Here is a 15,735-nt window from a genome sequence, read left to right on the forward strand (position 1 = left end):
TCGTAGCTGTTATTGGTTGTGATTTTCGACCCTAGATTTGGGAAATTATCAACGGAGTTAAAGTTGTAGTCTCCTATCATTTGATCGGTGCCATTCACCGCCTGCTCGATCCCAATTAAGGCAGTTTGTACATCTCTGGTTATTCTTCCCATGATGTTGCTATCGTTTACATTGGCCAATTGTTAGGTGGACTTGAAGAGGATGATGTCTGTCGCATATACTTTAACTTGATGGATCCATTCCATCCGTTTTAGGGCCAAGTTAAAAGGAGTGCATGATAGGGCATTCCTTTGTCTTAGGTGTTGATGTTGAATGGTCTCGAGAGTTGTCTCCATATTTAACCAATTTGTCCATAATTCTATCAGCTCCTGGCGACTCATGCCTTTTATGCTGATGAATTGCGCGGATTGTTTCTTCCATGGTTGGTGGTGGTTGCATTTATCCGTTGTCTTCAGTTGATGGGACCTCGAACTCGCCGACATTCTGGTTGTTGAGCAGTTCTTCTATCTGCATTAGCATCTCTAGCGCAAAGGATTGGAGATTGTCCCTTATGTTAGTGTGAATGTATAATGAAAAGAGAATAGAAATCTGTTTAACTAGTCGTTGAGATGATAACAAAAACCGGAGGGCACGTTTTCGAAAGGACTTCTCTAAAATGATTCATGAACCAGTCGGGCCTGCATGATACGTTGGTCAGATATGTGTTAAAGCTTGGGGTGCTCATAATATTAGATGGATCTTTAGCAAAAGCTGAGAACGCCACAAATGTAATTTTAAATTTACCGCATTTTTAGTTGTTAACTAATTATTAGCAGGAGAGAAAATAACGTAATAAAAGTTTCCTGATAGGCGATCCATTTATCCATTACGAGGAACCATTGCCTGCACCTAACTAACACCTGGGGTTAAAAAAGAGGGGTAGAGTATATATTCTGTTTTAAATTTCCGTTTCTCAATCACAGTACCTGCTCGGGCACATGAAGGAACTGCAGGTTTCAAAGAATCCTTCCCCATTCGTCAGTGGGACATCTAAGTTGTGCAGTATTTCGGTGGCAGTGGATCTGATCAGTCAATATTCACGGTTTTTCGTCTTTTTGGCATAGCTACTCCCCCATATGGGCAACAATCAATCCTGATGGTTTTCGTTGTCCATCTTCAATTATTAAAGCCATTCCGAATTCACATTAACTTTGTGAGATGTTATACGGCCATTCATTTTTTTAAAGAATTTAAGGACAGTTCTTGGTGGAGTTCTAGCAATAGTGATAATACAATATGCATACATTGCGTCCTGCATGAGGGTTAGCCTTAGAAAATAGATTACCTTCAATTAATAAACCTATAATTTACCTTATATTATTATAGTAATCAGCACCATTACACTTCTCAGCATCAGACTCCTCCAAAAAGCATCGCTTTAAAATGTTACGCACTTTTGCATCCACTATCAATTTTTCCCAATCAAAAAATAGAATCCCAGAAGAATCTGAAAAATTCGATATTAAGATCCTTTCCTCCCTAAATCTATGGTGGCAATGAGCAATGCGAGAAGCTGTGATGATGATATATTCCTGGGAAAAATTTGTAATTCAAGGGAAGAGCATCGAGTTCCGTTTTAATGAAAATACTTCAGACAAGTTCCGTCTACCAGCAAACTGTGATAGCTTCGCTTCAATTATATACTCGTACACTATACATCCCACATTTTCATCAGCACACCTATATAAATGTGCATGAAGGCATGAATATGGATGTTTGAGAGCTCTTTAATTGCTTCAATATTTATCGTTAAAATACGGCATCCTTGCATCTACTTTAATGGCAATACATTAAATATAAGCTTAAATGTGGAGAGGTTGAACCAGTCGTCGGTAAGAATCAGGAGGAAATGGTGGAAGATGTGTGCATTCATATACAGTCGTGGCTAACTGGAGAGACATTCAAGAATAATATTTTTTCTTTTGTATCACTACACTAATTTGAAAGTTTTTTATTTCAGTTTCATCAAAAGGAAGGTATAAGAAATTTTATTTTATTTATTTCATGAAAAAGCTATGAGAGAATGTATAAAATTCTCGAAATTCTAAATTAAATAGCTGACCATATGTATGTAGGGAGGATATTTTTCTGTTTCTTACAAATCTTTTTTTTCTTTCTTTCCAGTCAATTATTTAAATTATCAATAAATAGACAAATTTCCGCTGTCTTTACATATGGCCAGTTGATTTTTAAATGAGTTCAAAATTTGGAAAAATTTAAATATTTCGTTTTAATAAATTTCAATTCTTTTCAGGAAATATTTCTTATTTTCTGATAGTTTCTTTTTTTATGTTAAAAATAGAGTTTAAATATTGTAATAGTACTTACTGCCTACTTTTACCCCCGACTGTATGTGCCGATATGTACTAAACCATTTATTCGAAAATGTACTTACAGTTTGTTTACGACAGCACCAGATCGAAGTAAACAAGTACGTGACACGCAAGTTTATCGGGAGTGATACGAAGGAGTCTTCCAACAAGGTGAGTACCTTGAAACACTACCGAATACGCTCAGATCCTTGCAAAGGCTTCGCTGTGAATACCAACTAGCGAGTTGGGTCAATTTTACAGTCATCGAATTTGCAATAACATTTTCGTGAGGTAATGGCTGCAGTTTTGATACAAAGTTGAAAACGCCGTGCACGAACATGGCATAAGCAACTGATTTTAACGAACTTGATAGAGAACGGGAAAGGATATTTAAGGAAAGGATCAAATATTTCAGAGAATTAAATTATATTCAGTGATTTTGCAAATTATCTTGTTAAAGAAAAGTTCAGGTTGTTTGCCAGCTAAAATTCGAAGATATCAGGAAAGCTGGTATTTACGTGTTACTTCAGCCGCTGCGGTCTATCATTATCCTTGTCTATTAATGCAGCCATTTTTGCCTTCAAAGTAGAATTGATTTTTAAAGAGTTTTGTTGCACGAATAGCCGTGGTAAAGCGAACGTACTGGTTGCTGGGTTGAATTTCCATAAAGAAGGATGGTGGGAACCATTGGAATCTGCCTAGAATGCATGCTAAGCTCCAGAACACAAACTGGAGCTATATATTAAACAGTAGCATGTAACAAACCCAATGATGATTGAGATTGCGTGCTTCATAGTGGGGCGACCCTGTTCAGAGATCATCAAGTAAAAACTGAATGAAATCCTTGAGCCTATTTAAATGGTTCCGTAGAAAAATTAGTTGTAATGGCTTAGTAGACCGGAAGTTGAGTAAAAAGATGAAAGTCAACTTCAAATAAATAACTCCGTGTTATGAAAAGTTATTAGGAACATTTGGGATAGAGAATTATTGCCGCTAGAACACTTCGGGGAAGAGGTGCTGAGCGTTTTATGAAATTATGGAGGGACAGGACGACGCGTTTAAATGATATTCATCAGAGATTTTAAAATTTTGGATTACACATGATCTAATGATTGCAATCCTGATTTCGCGGTTGATGGTAAATGGTAATGGTGGTGGATTGTTATTAATGGCACAGCTGTCTAAAAACAGTAAAACCGTTCGATTCTCTTTTATCATATTACTGATATCTGGGATCAATCATGGCGTGATAATTGTTAGAATTTGAGAGCCACAGTGAAGACTTGCCTCTAATTTTTTAATTCCGAGACACTGAGGAAAACTCTTAGCTTTTCACTTGAATTATCAACGGAATCCAGTGCTGACCAGCTATCAGCAATATTATTTACTGCAGGTTCCAGTCCTTTTATAAACTGCGACAGTTACCATTTTTCCTTGCCTCTTTATTTTCTCTTCTCTTTCTTGTCAAAATGTCTTTTAATTAAGAAAAATTATTAGTAGGAAAAGGTTTCCGGCTTTACTATAGATTTATTTTGGTCTTTGAAAAATGCAGGCACGAGTTTCGGACACAACATGTGTCCTTCTTCAGTGCTGGTTTTGTACTAATTTACTACTACTTTCACTAAACTCTATAACCTCATATTCTGTAACTTATTAAACTATTAACCTAATAACTAATATTTAATTATATGAAATTATAACGTCCCCTTAATTACTTACCTTAGTTATCCGGAACAAGGTAGATAAACAGTTGCCCATATCGAAGCTCAACAATCTAGACTTATCAACAGGGAAACATCCCACAAGATGTTCTCCGTCGCGGAGTATTAGGTAACCGAATCAAACAAAAGTGTTTGCGGGAATTCAATCTTCTTCGTTTGAAATCAGAGAACAAAGTGAGGAGGAATTGCACAGCATTTAGCTGACTACTTCCGTATTCTATAAAAGATTCATCTCACCCGCCACTTCATCCAGACAAAGAGGAAAGAATATTAATTTTCTCAAATTCTGAAACGAAGAGATAGTCGTTTCACATAGAGGCAGGGAAAGACACTCCTCAGAAGCTTGGACGGTAATACTTTTCATCATATAGCTGCGAAGCGTCGTAGATCCAGAGACTCAAAAACGCAAAGTCTCAAAGTCAACCACAACAAAAGACCAGCTCTTGTGGTATACACAGGAAACTCTACTCTACAAGGTGGGAAGGAAAATTGAGGTTTAGAAACATTTGCTTCTGGGGGAAAAAGCGTGAAACCCAAGACTTGAAAAATGGAGTCAAATGCACTTAGAGCCTAGTTGTGAACAATGTTGAGAAACTCTTGTTTCTCTATTATACATACCAAAACGAAGTTGTGAGCCGGAATAGGCTATCTTCTACTGATTGAAGCAACTAGAACCTAGGTAATGTTGGCCCCCACGTTGGGCGCCATTTATGATAACTTATATGATTTCGCCGCAAACATTGAAGTTGTATCGAAGCACACGCGTCTGTGCTAGTTAGGCTTGATGAGCCTTCACGGTCAATTTCGCCATCCTTTTAGGTTTTTGAGTTAGCTCTCCCCTTTTGGTCGTGTCCGGCTACTAAGGATGGTAGTTGGAGCATCGACAAATCACATGTCGTTATAACCTATATACTATTTTACGGATACTTTTCTCCTGGCGATCAATTATTTCTCTCCTTTTCTCTAAATTTTCAATAGCAAAGAAGATATTGAGGCGTGATGTTTTCCAAAGATTCCTCCATTTTTCGTCAATTTTTCCTTTAAGTTAGTAACCAGAATTTGTTTCCTTTTCTCTAAATTTTCTGTATTATTGGGGATATCTTCATTTAAAACACAGTTTCACCGTTCTGCCACCTATTTGACTACCAACCATATATGGTATACACTCACAGGCACAATTAACCGATCACCTATATAATTTATCGCCCTATTTGTTTACGTTAACTATTACTGTTTTTTTGTTAAGTGGGTACTCTTGGAAATTGGCAGAATGAAATCTGAAGGCTTTTCGCCCAGGTTACGTCCCACAACACTGTGGGGCTAGACTTGCTTTTACGCGAGAATATGCTGCTGTTGTGGAGGAACTGTAAGACGCCTTGTTCTTAAACGAAGGCAGAATAGCCTTAAGAGGTCTAGAGGGATGACTGCGTGTCTACAGGCGCCAAAATGAAAGGTTTGTTTCATGCACTATATCCCGAACAGTAGGTTACCAGGGAGGCTCCATAATGGTTTGGGGAGGTATCTCTTACGAGGCTCGTACGGATCTTGTTGTGTTCGATAGAGGCAGTGTGGCCACTCAAAGATACGTGGAAGATGTTCTCCAAGACCGATAATACCTTTGGCACCATTTATTGGTGACAACTATAGACTCATGCATGACAACGCATGTTGCCACTCCGCAAGATCCGTCATTGAGTATCTCAATGAGGTCGGGGTTCAAGGCACACGTCCCGAACTTGATTCAATTGAACAGATTTGGGCCACCCTCAAAAGACATATACGAGCATGAGTACTAGTCCTTACGACTCTAGGAGAGTTCAAGATTGTTATGGTAAAGAAGTGACATAATGTCCCCTAATCGGATATCCAACATATCATGAAACAATTGCCAAACCGGCTCCAAGAAATCATAAAAGCCAGTGGCGGCAACACCCATTATTAAATTTACGTTTCCTTTAACTAAAACACTTTTTCTAAAATTTCTTTTTGTTTAAATTTTCATCAAAGATATTCACAAAATCGATTTTTGATAAGCATCCTTTAATAATCCTGCAGTACTAACCATATTGCCTTGTATAGGGTACTGTAATCCTGTAGTGTGCCGTTACGGTGTTGAATGAAGTGCTCAAACACACTTCGAGGCTCTGATCCAATTGGATTGTTGCGCCAACGATTATTATTATCCTTTAATAAACGACTTTTTTGTGCAAGACTTGTTACCTACCTGTTATAAATTATTCTTTACATTTAATGACTTCTGCAAATTGAGAGCGCGGTTAACTGTGCCTGCCTACATATAATTTCGCAGAACTTTTTCTTTTTAGGGGTAATTAACTTTGTTCACGTTTTCCCATGGATGTTAATATAGATGTCGCGGATTCCCCGACACACACACACATAGCAGTTTATAGTCCTTCTTTCCATTGATCTAGCTGTGACGAATTTTTCAATATTAACGCAAATATCGATATAACTTGCCATCGATTTTCCTTGGTTTTGGCCTCCGAGTCCACTATAGCGCAGGTTTTGTCCTTTAAACTGATGATAACTAATTGTTTTGTTTTTTTTTTTGTCATTTTGATATCCCAATCTATATATCACGCTCCTTTTTTCTTCTGGGCTGGTAGCTGCGAATTTGAGTCCTTTTCGGCGAATTTTTCTTATTAACAGAAATATTGGTGATTAAGCTTTTTTAAGGGATTGCTTTGTTTTTCACATTATTGTGTCCTTTCAATCCTTAAATTCACTTTGTGGCTTTTTTCTCCATCTAAATTAGCATCATAAATTGGACTAGCAAGGGTTGATTGATCGTTAAGGCTCTTCTGAACCTCTTAGCTGACTGAAAAAGCTAGAAATTTTACGAGTTGGCAGATTGATTAATGTAGATTTTAGAGAAGTGTTGAGGGTTGAGGAATGAAACACTTTACAGATTTTTCAAATCTTTTATTTTCCTTGCAGTTATTTATTTCTAATTACATTTTTTTTAGTGTAAATATGATCTGTAATTTTAGCTGTATTGCTATTGTGGAAAAAACACAAATAAATTGATTAAATTTAAAATTTCTGTGCAACAAATATTGACTAACAAACAAGTGAAACCTTTCATTTATTCTTTACAAGAAAATTACTGAGGTAAAATTAAGTAGTGTAGTCTGTGAAGCAATAGAAATAGTTTTGGCTTATCGTGACTTCAAATGTAGGGAAAAGGGGACGAAAGTAATGTGATGAAATATCTTTGATTATTAAATTAAACATGTTAGCATCTAAAATAAAATTATTATATTAAATATAAATTAGCATATTTAAGCAAAATTATACCGGATTCGCTGGAAGGAGCTGGGGAGCGGAATTTGCTGGAAGTAAATTAAAGTGTATTTTCCTACTTTGATGATGGTTGACATTATTAGCTGATGTCATGAAACAAGTTTATATACCTAAAACGTACTAGGAACTAGGTTTTATAAAAAGCTTTCTGAGTTTCAATTAATATTTTTGAATATTTTGCAGCTTATTGAGTGTGTTTTCATTGCTTTAAAGATTTCACAATTTACATTTGCTATGTATATCTATATATATGTGTCCAACTACATTTGTTTCTACTGTTTTTTTGAGATTTATTTATAAAGCTATTCAGGAGAAAATAATGTCCTTTTTCCTTTCTTGATTTTTGTTTTCTAAATATCTGAAGTAGGTAAAGTCAACTTACTTCAAGATGAAGTCTTAGTTTTGCTTCATTTGCAGTATTTTTTCTTAGTTATTAAATTAGAATTTTGCCTTAGTATTTGTTTCATGTATACACACAATAAGTTTTTGTTGGGTCTAATAGAATACAATAGTCGGTTTTTGATTTTTATTCAATAAATTAAACGAACTGAAATATCATTGTATGAAAAGGGATTAGAAAAGTGTATGAATTTGTGGTAGGCGAAATTCGTGATAGTGATTTGGTGTGGCAATATATTATAGAAACCTTCAACTTCATTAATTTTATCAGTGAGTAGTGTTGCATGTGTTTTCTTAGTAACAAACATGAGTTCAGAAAATTCCCTATAATTTTGAAAAAAAACACAGTTGTTTGGAAGTGTTTCCACTAAATATTACCAGGAAAATGGATGAAATCAACTTTCCGCCTCGCACAAAGCTTGATTTTAGCCAATCACGAAAACATTAAATTTCTACACTGCAACCGAGAGGGCATATGTCGAGAGCCCAACCTATTTCAATCTGGAAAAGCAGTTGTGGTTCTTATACGTAATGAGGAGGTCGAGCTATACGTACACCTGCAAAACAATCATTGTTTGGAGGACGTTGAAGTAGAGCGTTGACTTGAGCCATGCTCGTATTAGAGTTGGTAAATATATTATAATCATCTTCAAGGCCGGCGAGAAATTCAAAATTTGGGGAAAATTTGTTAGCTAGTGATTCAACAAATAGAAGAAAGTTCAAAAAAAAACTTCCGTTGTTAGGTAACATTTCTAATTATATGGTTGCCATTTCCCCCTTGGTGCGGTATAGCGCGTCAATCCCACCTACGCGCCATCATTCGCGGTTTGCTGAAAACTGCTTCAGCTCCCCCAGGACTTTCCGGGACGTCTGCATTTCTCCTCTACTGCTCTGCGTCAAGCGTTCTTGGGACTACCCACTCGACGGCCGTCTTAGGAGAGTGGGTTCCACTGCATGGTGAAGCCAGCGGTGGAATTGTCGCCGCTCCTTAATGTGTGACTTATACATTGGCGTCAAGCCTGATATTTTTCATTGATCTTACACAATTTGTGTATTTCGGGGTAAAGAATGGATTACAGAAAAGCTTCTTTGAGAATATTTTTGCTTTAAGAACCGAAAATTTCCCTCCAGAAGTAACGCGTGTAGATGGATTTAGTCCTCAGTAGATTATCTTGCACGGATCTCGGGTAAGAGCTCTAGTTCTTCGGAAGCGCACATGAAGAGCACTGGGAAGGAGAAATCGCTAGGTAGCTGGCAATAACCATGGGAAAGTACGAAAAGTATTCCATTTACAGAGAGAATGGAAATAACGAAAACATAGCGGATTATAATCTTATTTAGTTTCACATCGTTACCGTATGAGACCGCCAATACTTCCTCAGATTTGAATTGATTATTTCGCCAGGTTTTCGTATATATGATAGTATCCCAGAGTGTTGGGGCAAGCATTCTTTCATTGTTGGAAATTTATTAAAGAAGCGAAGGGGGATGAAAGCGAACGTAATTTGTTTATTGTTCACTTTTTTAACACAGTGTACTGTGTCAAACACGAGGTCGAGATGTTGATGTTTAACCAAACTAATGTACCGATAACTTGGAAATATAAAATAAAGTGAGAAATGCTTAAAACTGCAAAGTACCCACTGAAATATAATTTATGGCTCTGCCATCAACTCCTATTTGTAAAGTCAACAAAAATTAGATAGCAACCAGTCTGCAGCAGACGAGAAAGGGTAATTTCCGGCACCACAAAGCAGAACCCCATTGGGATGATCCCCCAGGTTCGCAGTTGGCCTATGGGGGAACATCTCTATAAAAACGTCCACTAATGACCCAGAAATAATACTAGGGGATTTCGTAGAATATATAACAACGAAATTTATGAGCAACACCACAGCCATCTGGCTGTGGATAAAATTGGGCTCAATAGGTTACGTTGGATGTGTTACTTAATCCGCATTCCGCAAAGTCTACGGTAGAAAAGGAAGACGCGGTTGACCCTGCCTCAGATGAAGCGATTGCGTAGTGCAGGTTGCCAGACAGTTTTTAGGGATATTGAAGTGTTGGACCTCAGCGCAAAACCGGGTGGAGGGGGCTAAAGTTCGTCACTAAAGTAGGCCTAGACCGGATACCGGGTGCTGCGCCATCGACTGTGATGATTGGAATTTAACGCCAAGATTAGGAGAGATCAAGGATAAATTGAAAGGCATATTCTCCCCGAAAACACAAACGACAACGGCCAGATCGTATATGACGTACCACGGCAAAAAGACCAGCTCCCAGAAGTTTGGCGTGAGAAAATTTAACATACCTACAGAACTATCTATCTATTTCGATTGTAGTACTAGTTGAATTTAAGTACAAGCGATCAAAACTAAAAGATAAAGTAAAATATCAGCAGAAAAAATAATGGATTTCATACTAAACGCACAGGGTTTGGGAAGTAGTGAAGTGAATTACCACCGATCGGTCGAACCTCCTTTGATTGAAGAGATAGTAACTGCACAACAAAAAATTGGATAAGGCCTCCGGAATTAATGACTGAGCTATTGAAGAGTGGGGAAAATTGTATTGCTAATTTCTTTCATAAAATCATTTTAAAAATCTGAACTAATGAATAATTGGCGTAATTTGTCCTTTACTTATACAAGGAAAAACGTAGCTATGAGAATTACGACAGTCGAGCGTCATTATCAGCACTAAACAGTAACGACATATCAACCCAGTTGGTGTGAAGTTATCATCAGGTGCTGCTGAAACTTGGTCGACTGAACGAAACATTGCTGATGTGAGTGCCGGAGCAAATATCGCTGGTAATGAGGAAGCTGACAGACTGGCTCGCCGAGGGTCTGGATCCGGAATAGTGAGCCAGAACCAGATTTTGGAATCCGGCCATCCACTGTCAAATTTACTCTGAAGAGTGAAATTGCAAGGATTCACGCAGCCGAGTGGAGAAATTCGAACTCTTGCCGGTTGGCGAAAATCCTTGTGAAAGAACCTGAGGTCGCTAGAGCGGCATTTTTGTTATCCCTTATGAAGTGGGACATGAAAACCATAGTAGGGCTTTTAACCGGACACTGCTCCTTAAACTACCATATGGAAAAGATTGGGGATGTGGTTTCGGCTATGTGCAGTAAATGTGAGGAGGAGGCCCTGCAATTTGTATGCAGCTGCTCAGCATCCTCAGATCTCAGATGAAGAGATCTTGGTAAGGTTTTCTTCAATGAAGAATCTGCACACTCTCTGCCTCTGGAGAATGTTTTCAGATTCACTAAAGCCTGAGAACCCCGTAGGCGGGAAACCATTGAATAGCCGATTTACGGGGATAGTATAATGGGTCTAACAATGGCCTGAGTGCTCGGAGCTGCGACTCCCTCCAGTAAACTAAACTAAACTAAACGTACGGACTTCGTTGCAAATAAGCAAAGCTAGGTTAGAGCCATAAAAAGACACACAACCTAAAACATTTCAGATATACATACATATATTGTCCGCCCTTCTGAATGAGTTGAAACCTGTTGACTTCTGTTTTCACAGTTCAGCTCCCAGTGTGTAATGCAGGGAAGTAATTAATTACTGCGTGGATAAATTCGGATAACATGAGTTCCTACAATACATTTTCCCTTTTCCAACAGTTGTGAATCCCCAAGCGCCCGCAATCCAATATATTTCGTGTAATCTTATGAAATTGTAATGGAAATATGGATACATACATACAAACAACCTAATTTTCCATTTGGTATCCTCTTATGATCTTTTAATTTTATTGAGTGAAGTGAGAATGATTTCAGTGTGAATGTAATGATGATATTTTACTACCCCATTTAGGAGAGACTGGCTTACAAAAAAATATACATTAAAGTTGCTATATCACGTACACACTTTTTCTTATTGCCGGGGAACGCCTGGTGAACTTATTTTATCTATTGACTCAGTGATATCACTTAATTGGCCATTAATGTGTGTATATACGTACATGCTCCTTTGAGTCGGAAAGGTTGTGAACGTAGAGCGGAAGAGGTACTATAACATTACGATTTAATATGTATCTTATAAAAAGATCGTTGCTAAATTGTTAATATTGAAGTGGACGAAGGGAGGGTATTAAGGATGTCGGGTTGTGGATGGAGGTTACCGAACTTCTAAGGGATTTTTGGGGAGTCGAGTATAAAATAGAATAGAAAGGAGCCTTCCGTGACCTGGAAACGTGAAACGAATATGAAACGCGTTGAATGCGATCATGTTATATAATTTAAGGAAGCCATGAAAAACTTTCCTTTTATAGTATGTCCAGTAACATTTGGGCTTGAAATCTTTCTAATTATTTGAGAAAACTGGGTTATCGTAATACAGTTTAATTGAAGGCGGTATATTACCAGAACACCACTCACATTACCTCATAGAAGCGTAATCTTGCTTTGGATTCTCCTATCTTTCATTAAATTTAAAACACAGGCTGAAAACCAGATTTCAAATCGCATGACCATCTAATTGAGGTACCACCGGAGTTATAAAGGTGCAATCAACCCTTTCCAATTTAAATCCAAGCCACCGAGAATTTAACAGAGTAGTAGTGTGGATCTAATTCACATTATCGCGGACGTGACCGGATTGTACGAGTATTATTGCTACTATTGCATTGTTCGGATGTTTTCACAATGAAAACATACGTTTATGTGGAGGCTACTTGGACTGCTAGTCCTATCCAAGAATGAAGGGATGATTACGCTAACCAAATAGTTACAGTGACTTAATAGCGAAAATTGTGTGCTATGCATACCATATTACCTAGTGAATGGAAAATGGACAAATTTGGGGAAAGAAGGGTTACAAAATATCTCTTCATATATGAACGCATAGTTTTCCTCATTTTCGCATTATGTCAGTCATCATGACCTATTTCAATGAACGATATTGGCGCTTTAATATTCAGAATATTTTGTCAGGCCCCTGGAATCCTGCCGATTTGAGTGCGGGTAGATTTGTAGAAAAGGATTTTCAAACCGAATTTATTCTACCGATAGGTAGATAGAACCATTCTCTCCTGGTATATTAACCTATTTCTTATCAGCTCACTGAAAATTTCCACTAAATTACACTTAATTGAAAGGGAAAACGTGAAACCTGCTAAGAGCCGTTTACGGGCAATTTGTTTTGAACGTTTTAAATGAACAACCGAAATTGAAGTCATGCGTTTGAATCGTGTTGATGTTGATTCAGTGGAATCCATTGATGGAATGTGAATGCGTAATATAGAGTACATATGCATGTGGGTGAGTCCTGATTTTTTCCAAACGAAATGTTGTTACGAGTGTTTTCTATTTACAAAAATCCTAGCAATTAGGTGTGTCCTTAAAGTTTCTACGTCACTATTTCTTAAATACTTTTGACTTCTATATGCTTTATGTGTAGATTTGCTTTTTTTTCACTCACCATATATTGGACTTTTTGTTTCTCTAAATTATATATTTGAGTCTAAGTTTGCATAGTTTAGGTGGAATTATTTTCTATGACGTCGCTTCGGTTGATTGGCATAGGTCCGTTGTTATCTCAACTGGTTCCTTGTTAGTTTGTTTTCGTGTAAGGAACCAAACATTCATTGGTTCAGGTTTACCTTTCATTACAACTGGACCGCGATACTCAAAGTTGAAAGGACTATCTTCCTCCGTGAAATCTCGGCAAAGAAATCTATAAAGAAAAAGAATTCGGATAATTATATATAGAATACATAAAAACAGTTAAATAAGGAACAATTTGTTTCAGGTAGTACAAATGAAGGCCGTCCAACGATATCCAAAAATTCCCTATTAGATTACAAAATATTATTTTGAGTAATCGCCGGAAGGCTAATCATTAAGTTGGGTCTGTGCAACTCAGTCACTCACAACTATGGTTTCAAAGCAACGACGTGGCATCCCCCTGTTGCAGGAATCCAGCCAACCTCCGACGAGGTGTTCTCCGCCACGTGTGGTGCTGAGTTGGAGTCACTTCTGTTTACGTAAAACAGGATCACAGCAGTTAAGCTTTCGAAAGTAATTAGGCAAGTTCCGCGCACTATTCGCACGAGTTCTTTTTAGGAGCTTTTTTACGACATCCTTTTCAAACAAACACTGTCTTAATACTTAGTGTTTTTTTGGAACAATGAAATGAAATATGTCTATAAGTAGCTTGTAAGCATTCCTCGGATCCCCTACGTTCGGTGTCATTCTTGTCTGAGCCATACTTGCGATGGATACTTTGTAGCGAACATACTGAACGCACTTCGGGAATTTAGCTTTGCGTCTATCGTCACTCCCATGTATAATATTTTTTGGTTGACTTACAAGTGATGATATAATTCCCAATTCAATTCCGACCTTAATTTCGCTCGAAGTAATGAGTGATCGCTTTTGGTTTTTCCTGTGCAAATGTTAGTCTGGTGCTTTCTAACCACAAAATTTGATTCAGTACAAAATATTCTTCACGGTTCGCTTAGACACCGTACTTCTTGGGTCCATATCAGAGTCTTTATTCTTCTAAGTCGGTATTGAATATAGCAACAAGATATTGGATTCCGCTTGGTCGAAATAAAGGCACTTCCAATGCCAATCTATATCCAAGTTGCCGATCTCAAAACTTCGTTAGTTCTAAAGAACTGGGAGCAATCTATTGTATTGTATTGCAATCAAAGTATCATCAAAACACATTTTTCTAAAGAAGGATTGTTCGATGCAAAATTTATCGGCAGCTCTAGTTGATTATAACACAAGAGGATGCCAAGGCGAGGAACTTTGCAACCTCCTTTTCTACTGTGAATTTCCGGTTAATGCTGGAATTACCGTTAGGTTCAGAGATATCTGGAATCCATGCTTTTGCCTGTCTTCCTTTCTAGGAATAGCAGAATCATTTTCCTCCGTTGTGACCTCAGAACACCTCTCTTAGACAGCAGGTAACTCACCACTGGAAGCTTTTGCGGTGGTCTACAAGCTCTGGGCTGCCTCCACTAATAGTATTAGTGTGGTCTTTTAAGGAAAGCATAGGCTTATCTCATAATGGATAATTGTTCCTTCAAAACTGGGGAGATTTCTCCTCTATATATGGCGTAGATGTTTTTGGGCACACGCTGAGGGATTCTTCCTCAAGTGAGATTTTAACTTGATTCCGAAAGTCATCAATTTTGTACATACTGGGTCTTTATAGTTTGAATATACTATACTCCTCTTTCTTCGGTCGGAATCAAATTAGACCTTTTGTTGTACCTTTGTGTACGACAGTTTACCTTTGGTGAAGAGAACAATCTTTACGCTCGGTCGGTGGTAGTACGATTAAACATTATTTACGATTAGGTATCATTTGTGTCACCTCACAGTAGATTTCGGCTTCTGCTTGGCACTTCTTCCTTCCTCCTGTGTTTTGTTGCAATTGCTAACTCTCATAATGTGTGTTGCCCTTATTTTTGACAAACTTAAACATTGCATTACTCTGGACTGAATGTCTCATTGAATCGTCCCAAATTTTTCAGGATACCAGAGAGCCCCGAGCATACTCGTATATCGCTTCATTATACAAAATAATGGTCTTGTAACTAACTGTTAGTCAATCTGTCAAATATTTATAAGTTGAAAACTGTGAAAGTGCAGGGTATCGAAATGAATTCGAACTAGCAGAATATAGAGGCGAACCTGCCCACGAGCACCTATGGAGGCAAGATTACATAGACCAGGAGTGGCTTTCAGTGGTTATTGCACTGAAGACATTAGTAGCACAATTATCTGACTAAATTTTCGCGTTATACTCTTATTTCATTCGGTGTTGCACGCCCGATGGTACCTTTTTTCACATGACCATAAACGTGAACGGAATGTCAACATCGACACACTTTCACTGACCGGTGCTAAGCATATGAGCTTAGATGGAAATCTATGGAAAATCCATTTACGCAAAACTAATCCGCCGTACGT

The 15,735-nt window shown here is 37.8% G+C and overlaps 1 protein-coding gene across 2 annotated transcripts in view; it reads right to left on the reverse strand.

Annotated features, from left to right (window-relative positions):
• Window positions 1-10,823: 10,823 nt before the first annotated feature.
• The window catches only part of LOC119658598 (guanylate cyclase soluble subunit beta-1), a 215,696-nt gene continuing 210,784 nt past the window's right edge, over window positions 10,824-15,735 (reverse strand). For both annotated transcript variants that reach the window (XM_038066067.1, XM_038066066.1), the window contains exon 16: window positions 10,824-13,483. In XM_038066067.1, coding sequence (XP_037921995.1) covers window positions 13,303-13,483 — 181 coding nt within the window. In that variant the 3' untranslated portion in view covers window positions 10,824-13,302. The remainder of the gene's footprint in view (window positions 13,484-15,735) is intronic.

Source organism: Hermetia illucens, chromosome 6 (genome assembly GCF_905115235.1).
Source record: "Hermetia illucens chromosome 6, iHerIll2.2.curated.20191125, whole genome shotgun sequence".
NCBI classification, from domain to species: Eukaryota; Metazoa; Arthropoda; class Insecta; order Diptera; family Stratiomyidae; genus Hermetia; species Hermetia illucens.